Source organism: Coregonus lavaretus, assembly GCF_964263955.1.
Source record: "Coregonus lavaretus genome assembly, chromosome: 19".
Lineage (NCBI taxonomy): Eukaryota > Metazoa > Chordata > Actinopteri > Salmoniformes > Salmonidae > Coregonus > Coregonus lavaretus.
In genome coordinates, this window is record NC_140006.1 from 15,052,012 (window position 1) to 15,066,218 (window position 14,207).

The following is a 14,207-nucleotide window of genomic DNA, read 5'->3' on the forward strand; positions in this document are numbered from 1 at the left end:
AGATGTCAAAAAATTATGTTGGTCTGTGTATGAGGAAGTGAATCCAGATGCAGCACTGGAAGTATTTGTAAAATGATTCATACCAATTGTTGACAAGCAGCATGCACCTGTTAAGGCTGCTCAGCTGATTCGTTGACATACTGAAAATTGGGAAATTATGTTAAACTTTTACAAAAAGAAGAAACTATATTACCAAACCAAGGTAAATGACCTAAGACACAATGGGAAAAGACTGGAGTGCCTTAAATGATATCATGGGCAGAAAACCCAATTAATCTCCATCGATCATTGAGGTTGATGGGTCATTTTTAACAAAACCTTTCGATATTGCCAATAATTTCAATGACTATTTCACTAATAAAGTGGAAAAACTCGGATGGAAATGACAACATTGAACAGTGAACCATCATATTTTTGTATAAAAGATCTAACAATGAAAAATAAGGATTGCTGTTTTGAATTGGGTCAAGTTAGTGTGGGAGAGGTGGAAAAACTGTTATCCATCAGTAATAAGCCACCAGGTATAGACATCCTTGGTGGGAAACTGTTGAGAATGGTAGCAGACTGTATTGCCACCCCTATCTTTAACCAAACCCTAAAGGAGTGTGTGTCCACAGGCGTGGAAGGAAGCTAAAGTAATTCCACTGCCTAAAAATAGTAATGCACCCTTGGGTGGCTCTAACAGCCACCCAGTCAGTTTGCTGCCTGCTCTTAGAAAACTAATGGAAATAATTGTTTGACCAAATACAATGCAATTTTTCAGAGAACAAGTTAACTACTGACTTTCAGCATGCATATAGAGGGCACTCAACTTTTATTGCACTGGCTCCGATCTAAGATGATTTGGTTAAAAGAAATGGGTAATACAGTGATAGTTGGAGCTGTATTGTTAGATTCCAGTACAGCCTTTGATGTTATAGAACCCAGAGTCTTCTTCAATGGAAACTTCTCTAACATCAGATATCCACAGTGCGGTATCCCTCAGTGCAGTTGCCTTGGGCTGTTACTCTTCTCTATTTTTACACATTTTTTGCCACTGGTCTTACACAAAGCTAGAATTACTATGTATGTGGATGATTCCACACTCTAAATGTCAGCACCCAAGGCCAGTGAGGTCACTGAAATTATAAATAAGGAGTTAGTCAGTATCAGAATGGGTGACTAATGATAAACTGATCTTAAATACATCCAAAACTAAAATAATTGTATTTGGTTCAAAACCTTCTCTAAGACCTAAACCTCAACTGGAATTGTGTATAAAGGGTGTGACCATTGAACAAGTTCAGGAAGCTAAACTCCTAGGTATAACATTGGATGGTCAATTGTCATGGTCAAGTCAAATTGGTAAAGTTGTTGTGAAGATGGGGAGCGGTATGTCTGTTATAAAATATATGTTCTGCGTTTTTGACACATCAACTATACTAGTTGTTCAGGCTCTGGTCTTGTCCCATCTTGATTACTGTCCTGTAAAATGGTCAAGTGCAGCAAAGAAAGACCTAGCAAAGCTGCAGCTGGTGCAAAACGGAGCAGCAAGCCTTATAGGGCTGGGGGCGATATGGCCTAAAAATCATATCTACATTTTCTTCAAACTAATGGGAGATTCACAATATATATCTTGATTTTCTTTGTTACAAATTTAACCAGAACCATGCATAATGCACATTCACTAATAATAACTAACTTCTTGTAGTAAGCATTATAGAAAATTAACACAGGTCTCATAAACAATCTCTCAAGCACAAGTGAGTTGTCAGCTAATCTTTATATTTCAAGTTTAGCCAATTTGGATCTATTTGCTAGCGAACAAAGCAGAACAGTTGAATTTTGAACACACCCTTCTGTCTGTTTCCAACTGTTTGAACAGCATGCTAACCTGTCCACTTTGTTCAGATGTTGAAATCAATTGGCCTACCTTATTTCACAGAATGGGAGCGAGTTGACAATTCCTTCTATACACTGAACAGAATATAAACACAACACGTAAAGTGTTGGTCCCATGTTTCATGAGATATAAAATAAAAGATCCCAGGATTTTTCCATACGCACAAAAAGCATATTTCTCTAAAATTGTGTGCTTATTTGTTTATACCCCTGTTAGTGAGCATTTCTCATTTGCCAAGATAATCCATCCACCTGACAGGTGTGGCATATCAAGAAGCTGATTAAACAGCATGATCATTACACAGGTGCACCTTGTGCTGGGGACAGTAAAAGGCCACTCTAAAATGTGCAGTTTTGTCACCAAACACAATGCCACAGATGTGTCAAGTTTTTAGGGAGCGTGCAATTGGCATGCTGACTGCAGGAATGTCCACCAGAGCTGTTGCCAGAGAATTTCTCTACCGTAAACTGCCTCCAATGTCGTTTTAGAGAATTTGTCAGTACATCCAACCGGCCTCAAAACCGCAGACCACGTGTATGGCGTCGTGTGGGCGAGCAGTTTGCTGATGTAAACGTTGTGAATAGAGTGCCCCATGGTGGCGGTGGGGTAATGGTATGGGCAGGCATAAGCGACGGATAACGAACACAATTGCATTTTATCGATGGCAATTTGAATGCACAGAGATACCGTGTCGAGATCCTGAGGCCCATTGTCGTGCCATTCATCCGCCGCTATCTCATGTTTCAGCATGATAATTCAAAGCCAGGATCTGTACACAATTCCTGGAAGCTGAAAATGTCCTAGTTCTTCCATGGCCTGCATACTCACCAGATATGTCACCCATTGAGCATGTTTAGGATGCTCTGGATCGACGTGTACGACAGCATATTCCAGTTCCCGGCCAATATCCAGCAATTTCGCGCAGCCATTGAAGAGGTGTGGGACAACATTCCACAGGCCACAATCAACAAACAGCCTGATCAACTCTGTGAAGATGTCACGCTGCATGAGGCAAATTGTGGTCACACCAGATACTGACTGGTTTTCTGATCCACACGCCTACCTTTTTTTTTTTTTGTGTCTGTGACCAACAGATGCATATCTGTATTCCCAGTCATGTGAAATCCTTATTTGGGCCTAATGAATTTAGTTCAGTTGACTGATTTCCTTATATGAACTATAACTCAGTAAAATCTCTGAAATTGTTGCATGTTGCGTTTTATATTTTTATTCAGTATATTTGTTTTATGCTTATTGTACATTTATAAAACAGACTAGACAGCTAGTATAAGTCTTTGGCTAAAATGCTGCAAGAGGTATGTGGTACTGCAATGCCGCCACGACAAACTGAGCTTTAATTTTCCAGAATCAATGTTCATTGATAGGTCTGTTTTAGCAGTGTCTGCTCTGTGTCCGTACTGTGAGACGCCTAAGACAGCGCTACAGGGAGACAGGATGGACAGCTGATCGTCCTCGCAGTGGCAGACCACGTGTAACAACACCTGCACAGGATCGGTACATCCGAACATCACACCTGCGGGACAGGTACAGGATGGCAACAACAACTGCCCGAGTTACACCAGGAATGCACAATCCCTCCATCAGTGCTCAGACTGTCCGCAATAGGCTGAGAGAGGCTGGACTGAGGGCTTGTAGGCCTGTTGTAAGGCAGGTCCTCACCAGACATCACAGGCAACATCGTTGCCTATGGGCACAAACCCACCGTCGCTGGACCAGACAGGACTGGCAAAAAGTGGTCTTCACTGACGAGTCGCGGTTTTGTCTCACCAGGGGTGATGGTCGGATTCGCGTTTATCGTCGAAGGAATGAGCGTTACACTGAGGCCTGTACTCTGAAGTGGGATTGATTTGGAGGTGGAGGGTCCATCATGGTCTGGGGCGGTGTGTCACAGCATCATCCGACTGAGCTTGTTGTCATTGCAGGCAATCTCAACGCTGTGCGTTACAGGGAAGACATCCTCCTCCCTCATGTGGTACCCTTCCTGCAGGCTCATCCTGACATGACCCTCCAGCATGACAATGCCACCAGCCATACTGCTCGTTCTGTGCGTGATTTCCTGCAAGACAGGAATGTCAGTGTTCTACCATGGCCAACGAAGAGCCCGGATCTCAATCCCATTGAGCACGTCTGGGACCTGTTGGATTGGAGTGTGAGGGCTAAGGCCATTCCCCCCAGAAATGTCCGGGAACTTGCAGGTGCCTTGGTGGAAGAGTGGGGTAACATCTCACAGCAAGAACTGGCAAATCTGGTGCAGTCCATGAGGAGGAGATGCACTGCAGTACTTAATGCTTCTGGTGGCCACACCAGATACTGACTGTTACTTTTGATTTTGACTCTCCCTTTGTTCAGGGACACATTATTCAATTTCTGTTAGTCACATGTCTGTGAAACTTGTTCAGTTTATGTCTCAGTTGTTACATCTTATGTTCATACAAATGTTTACACGTTAAGTTTGCTGAAAATAAACGCAGTTGACAGTGAGAGGACGTTTCTTTTTTTGCTGAGTTTATTTTCAATCAGCAACTATCACTAAACTGAACAAATTTTTTCATACTTTTGTAGTGTTCGTTTCATCAGCTGGGAAAAATAATTTTGACTGCATATAAATATAGCTGCGAGCAGCAATGAACGGGGTTCACAGCATGACAGAAAGGACACAATCAGTTGGATAACAAAGCAAGCACTATCATGTAGGAACTATCTTCCTTTATGTGCAATCAGTGAAAGCATTATGATAAATATTTTTAAAGTATTTTTAGCATTTATGTATGTGCTAACGTGCATCTATAGGTACAGTGCGGCCATATTTGAATGCAGCAACTATTTTAAAGACTGATGTAATGAGTCTAAATACAAAATATGGAGTGAATCTGATGTATGGTTCATGAAGAGAAGATGATTGCAGATTTTGAGCATTGGCGTTACATATGCAAAGAATGAGTTAATAGTTTCCTTGTTTCTTTACATATCGATACCAAATTCAGTGTGGTTCATCTTAGGGACATCCATGATTGCGATGACAAGTTGATAGGCCACTGTGAAATGGATTTATTGTGGTTTAAATGATTTGTCAATAACTAAGCAAACACTTTACCAATCCCTTGGCTTTTCTTAAACTACACTGTAAACCTTTCTGTGGAAATGTACAGCATTATACTGGAACCAGAGTTGCCAGTTTAATACTGTCATTTTACTTTACAGATATATTTTACAGTACTATTTTCCTTACTGTAAAACATTACAACATCCCTGTTGTAAATGTGCAGCAGGGATGCTGTAATGTTTTACAGTAAGGAGCCATGGGAACAAATGATACAAAGTGAATTTGTTACGTTTTGTTATTTTTTAAGATGTTAATGCCGAACGTAACATGATTCATCGTGGTAATGTCTTTGATGACCCTAAAAAGTTTCAAGTTGATAGGCCATTGTGAACTGGATTTTCAAGGGATATAAATGGACAGGTAAAATCTGATATCCTGATTTATTAATAACTCAGTCATCTCAACTTAGTTTGAGAAAAGCTAAATTTAAGAGATGTACCATGGGCCTACATTCCAAATTATATTTGGACTTATGGTTCATGAGAATACGTTTTTCAATATTTTCAAAAAATTCCAACATGGAGGAAAATCTATCCTGACTTATGTGTCCTTGAGGCAAATTTGTTCAGCATGAGGAAAGACGCCTACATATACAATGCTTGGTCAGACGGGTCGGCTGATATCAGGGGTTTAAGTGAGAATGCCTACAACAGCGCCTCCTATAGTCCAATCAGTACCATTCTTTTTGACCAAGTTTCTCATGGCCTCTAATTTCTGTGTGCCAAATTAGAAATGTTACGTATCTATGCTTGACTTCTTTGCCCATGTCAAGAAAAAACAATTGAAGAATAACAATAGGTTTCACAACTTCGCTGTGAACCCCTAATTAGGTGGGTGCTTATATTTGGCCTATTTCACATATAGGAAATGTGATTTTGCATATCCCAACTCCCCGATATCCCAATATTAAGCATATTGCTTCTCTTTACAACAGGATGGCATGAAAATGAACCATGGGAATAGCGTCCTCCATTTGCTATTTAAGTGCATGTATTTTTTCCCCCTTTTTTCGAGACAGGTGCATGATAATGGTCCATTCTAAATCAAAACAAATTTCACACATATTATTTAGTATATGTAAAGACAAGATTAAATCAGCAATAGGCTAATATTGTCACCCATCAGACTATCACTTGTGAAATATATATTATCACTTGTGAATGATGCTCAGCTTAAGCCAAGAAACAGCGCACGCCTTTTTTAGCGACTTTTTCAAATCAGTCGCACACCTCGTGTATTCTAGCCCATAGGCCTATATCTTTTGATCAGGTTTGTATCAACTGAAGTGGCCAAATAACTTATTATAATTAAGCACATTAATCCGCTTTACAACAGGTGTAGAGCCTAACTGGCATACATAGGCAGTGCATGTGTTTCAAGTTTGGGAAGATCATTTTCACCATAAAAATGCACCTTTATAATAAAAGCATTACATGCATAATCGCATTTGCGGTCACTTTTGACACTGGTGTTCTCCTGCTAATGGAACATTCGCGCTTATGACCTACTGCCGTGTGCGCATTGCTGCGCTTATAATGTGAAGAAATAGCCTGTTTATCAACATTTTAAACTAAATGTTCTGATCTGTTGCGTCAGCCTCATTACTTAAAGGTTTTTTGATGCTAGTGGTTGTATTAATTTGGGATCTATCGCATCCCACAACTGTCCCAAACTGTTTGGAATATTTATTTCTCGCACAGAATAGAATCGGTCAACTTCTGTACTATGGGGATAGTAGATTGACATAGGCTAGTGCTTTTGCTGTTCGTTAGACCTACTCATCTTGTTGGCTGACGAAAAGTAAATGTGGACAGTCCTTCCAATATCTTCAATATGCGCCTTGGTATTGGATAAGGACGCACGCAGTTGCATCCCAGATGTGTCCGTCTTCACATGTAGCCTGTCAGAAAGACCTGATCATGTGATAGAGAGCCATGTGAGTGAGATGTGCCTAGGCGCACAGCCGGGAGAAGGGAATTATAATTATTATATTCAGCCCAAGGGCACAACGGCCACTGGCCGCAAAAGGCATGGATTTTTTTAGGGGGCATTACGGCCACGCAAAGGGGATGCCACTGGGAAATTCAAGACATTATCAAGTGCTTTTCAAATTGTGAACGAGAGACTGATGAAGTGTGTACAGCCTGCACAATATACAAAGCAGGGCTCATGCCTTTCATGCGGCTTTTTTCAAATCATCAGAGTTGTATCACAACTAACGTTACATAAATAACTCTAAATTAAGCATATAGGAGTACCTGTTTCTTTGTTAACCGCTCAACACAGAATAGCCACGTGCGCACTCCCTCAAATCGGTTGGAGAAAATATCCTTTCTATTTTATTCAGCTATGTTCAATTGTATTCTTCATACTATAAAATAATATCAAATAATGCCACGGAATTCTAAGCAAATCTTGTCTGCTAAATGAACTAGTGTAGCCCACAGCCATATGGCATAGCCAGATCAGGGCCTAACATAAGGACAAATCCGAGTATGCTATTCTGTTCTTCTGAAACAGACTACAATTTCTTCATATCATGTTTCTTTAGACCTGTCTAAAATAAATCATGGATTTATTGTGATGGTGTAGGCTATATTTCATGGATATATTAGACATTTTAAAACTTAGATGTTCCAAAGGTCTGCATCAGTGGCTTGTAGGCTATGCGTGGAAGCCAGGAGATGCTAAATGTGTTTATGTTAATTAACGGTCAATTACCGTGAGAGCGGCAGTTATTTGCTTGACAATCACCAGCTGACAATTACATGACCGCCACAGCCCTAGGCGATACCATCATATAGCACAATGTTTTATGGGTACATAATCATGATAGGACAAAGGTTGACCTCGCCCTACCCCTACATTCAACAAATGTAAACGCCACTTGGCTTGGAACCAGTGCTATGGTCAGATTTTTTTATTTATTTAACCAGGTAAGCCAGTTGAGAACAAGTTCTCATTTACAACTGTGACCTGGCCAAGATAAAGCAAAGCAGTGCAATTTAAAAACAACAACAACACAGAGTTACATATGGAATAAACAAAACGTACAGTCAATAAAACAATAGAAAATCTATATACATTGTGTGCAAATGTAGTAAGTTATGGAGGTAAGGCAATAAATAGGCCATAGTGCAAAATAATTACAATTTAGTATTAACACTGGAGTGATAGATGAGCCCTTTGGCCACACACTATTGTATTATTTATTTGATAGTCTTTTTTGCACATCTTTATCAAGGGTGTCAATCTTTTTGGACCTGACTGTACATGCACATACAGTGCCTTCAGAAAGTATTCACACCCCTTGACCTTCTACACATTTTGTTGTGTTACAGCCTGAATTTAAAGTGGATTAAATTGAGTTTAGTCACTGGCCTACACACAATGCCCCATAATGTCAGTGAATTCATTTTTTTATAAAATAAATAATTACAAATGAAAAGCTAAAATGTCTTCAGTCTGCGTTCCACCAGACACTGAGAGATGAGTTCACCTTTCAGCAGGACAATAACCTAAAACACAAGGCCAAATCTACACTGGAGTTGCATACCAAGAACACAGTGAATGTTCCTCAGTGACCAAGTTACAGTTCTAACTTAAATCTGCTTAAAAATCTATGGGAAGACCTGAAAAGGGTTATCTAGCAATGATCAACAACCAATTTGACAGAGCTTGAAGAATTTTGTAAAAAATGAGCAAATGTTTCACAATCCAGGTGTGGAAAGCTCTTTGAGACTTACCCAGAAAGACTCACAGCTGTAATTGCTGCCAAAGGTGATTCTAACATGTATTGACTCAGGGGGTTGAGTCAATACATGTATCTAATCAAGATATGTTAGTTTTTCTTCCACTTTGACATTATTTTGTGTAGGTTGTTGGCCAAAAAATGACAATTAAATCAATTTAATCCCACTTTGTAACACATCAAAATGTGGAAAAAGTCAAGGGATGTGAATACTTTCTGAAGGTACTGTACATACTCATAATTTAGACACTTTCTGTAGTTGTTGAAAATGTAATGACGTGTCTCTTCTATTGCAGAGGGCAACTAACCTGGAGAACAGCACCTATGACTTGTACTCCATTCCCAAAGAGAGCGACTCTCAGAATCCAGATGGTAAAACTACACTCTTATTCTCTCTTATAACGAGACTGCATCTGTGAAATGGGAATGGAATTCCAATTTCATATCCTGCTTTTTAGATGATGAAAACCCACTAAACCCATGTTAATTCTTTCTCCCCATCCTGCAGCTCCTGAGGGGAAGAGGTCCTCTGGTCTAACCGCAGTCTGGGTCGCCAGGAACAGGTTCGCTGTTCTGGACCGCATGCACTCTGTAAGTGGGTGTGTGCACATGTATTGTCTGGGCCAATGGCTGTAGTTATTCTAAATATGGTTACAGTACAGTTAAGAGGTCAGAGGATATGATGATAACTATAATAATGATTGTGAACCCTGCTCTCCCTTTCCCTCCAGCTGCTGATCAAGAACCTGAAGAATGAGATTGTGAAGAAGGTACAGGTGCCCAGCTGTGAGGAGATCTTCTACGCCGGGACGGGCTCCCTGCTGCTCCGCGACGCAGACGGAGTCACTCTCTTTGACGTGCAGCAGAAACGCTCGCTGGCCACAGTGAAGATCGCCAAGGTCAAGTATGTCGTCTGGAGCGCCGACACCAGCCACGTTGCCCTGCTGGCTAAACACGGTATGTACTGAACATAACCTAAACACTTGGATCCACATCAGTGTGTTACTCTTATGTCTTTTAATCTGTAATGTTTTGCTGCCAAGATTTCAACCTATCACATATTCACTCTCTAGCTGTTGTCAACAACCTATCCTAAATGTACACCCTATCTAGCTGTTCGCTCACTCTCTAGTACCCCCAGATGTTAGCCTTCCTTTACCTGTTATTAAACCTGATTTGTCTGCTTGCCCCGGCAGCCATTATGATCTGCAACAGGAAGCTGGAGAGTCTGTGCAGCATCCACGAGAACATCCGCGTGAAGAGCGGAGCCTGGGACGAGAGTGGAGTCTTCATCTACACCACCTCCAACCACATCAAATACGCCCTCACCTCAGGGTAAAGACGCACCACTACTACACAAGACAACACTAGTGACGAGTTTGAGAGAGGAGAGCAGTATCCATCTTTTCTAATCACACTCCACTCCTCTTTCTGTAGTGATCATGGTATCATCCGGACTCTGGACCTGCCCATCTACGTGACCCGGGTCAGAGGCAACAGCGTCTATTGTCTTGACCGTGAGTGCAGACCCCGCGTGCTGAACATAGACCCAACGGAGTACCGCTTCAAACTGGCTCTGGTCAACCGCAAGTATGAGGAGGTGAGGAGGATGTCATTTGATGCTCCTTCTCTCTTTTTCTTTTCCCTTTCTGGAGTAACTTTTTGACTGACTTTGTTTGACCCCTGACCTCCTCCAGGTGCTGCACATGGTGCGTAATGCTAAGCTGGTTGGCCAGTCCATCATCGCCTACCTGCAGAAGAAGGGCTACCCGGAGGTGGCGCTGCACTTCGTCAAGGATGAAAAGACCCGCTTCAGTCTGGCTTTGGAGTGTGGCAACATTGAGGTGAGTTTGAGACCCCAGGTTTCATTCAGCATCTCGGAGAGAAGGTCTGTGTGAAACAGTGTGTGATGTAATTTGCCCTCCGATCCTGTAGGTGGCGTTGGAGGCTGCCAAGGCTCTGGATGAGAGGGGCTGCTGGGAGCGGCTGGGCGAGGCGGCGCTGCTGCAGGGTCACCACCAGGTCGTGGAGATGTGCTACCAGAGGACTAAGAACTTCGACAAGCTCACCTTCCTCTACCTCATCACCGGCAACCTGGCCAAGCTCCGCAAGATGATGAAGATAGGTTAGACAGACAGAGGAGTGTGTTTTGTTTCAGATCAAAAGCGTCTTTGTTTGTCAGAGTTGTTTGACTGACATCTGTTTGCTCACTGAGTTGCAGCTGAGATCAGGAAGGACATGAGTGGACACTACCAGGGTGCTCTGTATCTGGGGGACGTCAGCGAGAGAGTCCGCATCCTGAAGAACTGTGGCCAGAGTGAGTCTGCTTAAATGAACAGACACCTCTTGCTCTCTCTTTCCAACTTCCTAAATATTTCTGACATGAGATTCTTGTTTGTGGTACTTTTGGTCTAAACTGCTTGTCTGTTAACTCTGTGGCTGTCTTCCATTTGTAGAGTCACTGGCATATCTGACTGCTGCCACCCACGGGATGGACGAAGAGGCTGAAGCCCTGAAAGAGACCTTTGACCCAGAGAAGGAAACTGTCCCTGAGGTGGACCCCAATGCCCAGCTGCTGCAGCCACCTCCTCCCATCAACCCCCTGGATACCAACTGGCCCCTGCTCACTGTGTCCAAGGGCTTCTTCGAGGGAGCCATTGCAGCCAAGGGTGAGTCCCCTGCCTTGACAGCACAGGCGCTCATTTTGTGTTAGGCATTTGGGACCAGCCTGGGGTAGTGTATTGTGTCATGTCAGCATATTTGTTGTTGTGTAGTTGTTCAATTAGTTTTTTATTGTGTGTGTTGCAGGGAAGGCTGGTCAGATGGCTGCAGACATGGATGTTGATGCCCCAGGAGGAGAGGGCTGGGGAGAGGATGCAGAGCTTCAGCTGGACGAGGGTGAGTCCCTCTCAAAATATCAAAAATTGAGGTGACAAGACTTCAGATAGGCACTCTCTTACCCCATCTCTTTCTATGTTCCTCTCATTTATCTCCTCTCTCTTGCCATCAGATGGTTTCATGGATGCCCAGGATGGATTAGGGGAGGAAGGAGGTGCCACGAAGGAGGAGGGAGGAGGCTGGGAGGTAGAGGAGGATCTGGACCTGCCTCCAGAGCTGGTGAGATGATTCTCTTCTTTATCATGAAATCTCCACTCTTTGGTTTAGCAGGACTCATAGCATGACTAGTCAGGCTGAGAATGTTGTCTCTTCTCTCTCCCACTAGGAGTTGCCAGCTGGCGCCGGAGTAGGTGCTGAAGATGGTTTCTTTGTCCCTCCTACCAAGGGCATGAGCCCCACCCAGCTGTGGTGCAACAACTCCCAGCTCCCTGTGGACCACGTCCTGGCTGGTTCCTTTGAGACCGCCATGAGAGTAAGCGGTCTCTCTCTCACACACACACACACACACACACACACAGGCCTTTTATACAGGTTTATACTTTATACTAGTCTCTCTCTCTACTTTTCAGTTGCTCCATGACCAGGTTGGGGTGGTGCAGTTTGGGCCCTATAAACAGCTGTTCATGCAGACTCTATCCCGCGGGCGGACATGCTACCTGGGCCTGCCGTCTCTGCCCTGCCTGCGTGGCAACCCGCAGAGGAACTGGAAGGACTGTGGGGCCAAGCAGGGGCTGCCTGCTGTGGGTCTGCGTCTCTCAGACCTCATTGCCCGCCTGCAGCAGTGCTACCAGCTCACCACTGCCGGCCGCTTTGAGGAGGCCGTTGAACGCTTCCGCGCCATCCTGCTGTCTGTGCCACTGCTGGTGGTCGACAACAAGCAGGAGATCGCAGAGGTAGGTATACTTTTTTAGACTAAGGTTAATCAAGTGTGGGCCGAATGGTAGTTAGTGGTGATAACCTGATTGAGGTTACTGTCTCTTTTAGGCTCAGCAGCTGATCACAATCTGCAGAGAATACATTGTTGGCCTCACCATGGAAACGGAAAGGAAAAAGTTGCCTAAAGACACATTGGACCAGCAGAAGAGGCTGTGTGAGGTATTGTCATTGTGTTTCTTATCTCTAATTCCCAACTGAACCATTAGTCCTCAATCTCCCTATTCATTGAAGAGCACACCACCCATTGATCCTTTTTTAAAGATTGTATGTGTTGTTTTTCCCAGATGGCAGCTTACTTCACCCACTGCAGTCTCCAGCCCGTCCACATGGTCCTTGTCTTACGTACAGCACTAAATCTATTCTTTAAACTGAAGAACTTCAAGACAGCTGCCGGTTTTGCCCGTCGTCTGCTTGAACTAGGACCCAAACCAGAGGTGGCACAGCAGGTAATAAAGTGTGTGTGTGCGCGCTTTATACACATGAAATTATTTATATATATTCACTGTCTCTTACCTTCTCCATCTCTGTATTTCAGACACGCAAGATCTTGGCAGCATGCGAAAAGACGCTGACAGATGCCCACCAGCTGAACTACGACCCCCACAATCCATTTGACCTGTGCGCTGCCTCGTACACACCCCTGTACCGTGGACGCCCAGTGGAGAAGTGCCCCCTCTCTGGGGCCTGCTATTGCCCCCCCTACAAGGGCCAGGTCTGCAGGGTCACACAGGTCAGTCGAGAACTACCCTACTGTGTTGTCATGTACAGAATGCCCCTCTATTTAGAAGTGTCCCGCTTTGATGTTAATGTTGTATTAATTGCTTTGTAATTGCTTTGTAACTGAGTCTTAATACAGATTTTAGATGTCCTCTCCCGTCAGTGATATCGCTGATCTTTAACCTTCATGTTTCCAAGGTGACGGAGATCGGAAAGGATGTGGTTGGTCTGCGTGTCAGCCCTCTGCAGTTCCGTTAGAGGACGTGAAGAGGACCAGGAATGGGGGAAGAACAAGATTGATCCATTTAGCGAAACACATCCACACTTTATTCTATATACACAGTTTGTTTCTTACTTGGGTTAGAGAGAACAAAACATGATTAATGAGAGAGAATGGTTGGTAGGGTGACATACGATTTATTGGTGAGAGAATGTCATTTTTATAAGCCTTTTTATTTTTCTGACTGTGACTGCCTGCTTTACCTTTCCTGTGATGCTGTACGTGCGAGTGTTACGTCATCTCTGCTCCAACATTTGAGAGTTGTGGTTTTATTAGAACCCTACTAGACTTAACTGTCAGTCTCGTTCTGACCTGTACGCGCCATAAAATTGATAATACAAAATGAGCATCACTCCTTTGTGTAACTCGTTCAATAAAATAAAGCTCAACTACTAATTTACTAATATGTTGTGTGCACAATTCTGTAATTCCACAAGTGTCATTCTAGCTTGTTTTAAGGTTTTCAAACATTGACACCCCAAACAATGCTTTGACAGCTCTGGATCAAAGTCATGTCCTGCAAATGTTGCAAGTACAACATGAAAGGGACAAATTGGTACAAATAAAAGTTGTCGTTGAGATAAAATGGCACAACATTAAACATAATTCATTCCTTTTC

The 14,207-nt window shown here is 43.0% G+C and overlaps 1 protein-coding gene across 1 annotated transcript in view; it reads left to right on the forward strand.

Moving 5' to 3' along the window:
- The window catches only part of LOC311146664 (coatomer subunit alpha-like), a 47,783-nt gene extending 33,795 nt beyond the window's left edge, over positions 1-13,988 (forward strand). Inside the window, exons 12-28 of the mRNA XM_084183195.1 lie at positions 9,054-9,129; positions 9,266-9,348; positions 9,489-9,714; positions 9,954-10,092; positions 10,195-10,357; positions 10,455-10,601; positions 10,693-10,882; positions 10,979-11,074; positions 11,214-11,426; positions 11,566-11,655; positions 11,768-11,874; positions 11,981-12,127; positions 12,225-12,548; positions 12,640-12,750; positions 12,876-13,037; positions 13,127-13,321; positions 13,507-13,988. Coding sequence (XP_084039321.1) covers positions 9,054-9,129; positions 9,266-9,348; positions 9,489-9,714; positions 9,954-10,092; positions 10,195-10,357; positions 10,455-10,601; positions 10,693-10,882; positions 10,979-11,074; positions 11,214-11,426; positions 11,566-11,655; positions 11,768-11,874; positions 11,981-12,127; positions 12,225-12,548; positions 12,640-12,750; positions 12,876-13,037; positions 13,127-13,321; positions 13,507-13,566 — 2,529 coding nt within the window. The 3' untranslated portion in view covers positions 13,567-13,988. The remainder of the gene's footprint in view (positions 1-9,053; positions 9,130-9,265; positions 9,349-9,488; positions 9,715-9,953; positions 10,093-10,194; positions 10,358-10,454; positions 10,602-10,692; positions 10,883-10,978; positions 11,075-11,213; positions 11,427-11,565; positions 11,656-11,767; positions 11,875-11,980; positions 12,128-12,224; positions 12,549-12,639; positions 12,751-12,875; positions 13,038-13,126; positions 13,322-13,506) is intronic.
- The last annotated feature ends 219 nt before the right edge of the window (positions 13,989-14,207 follow it).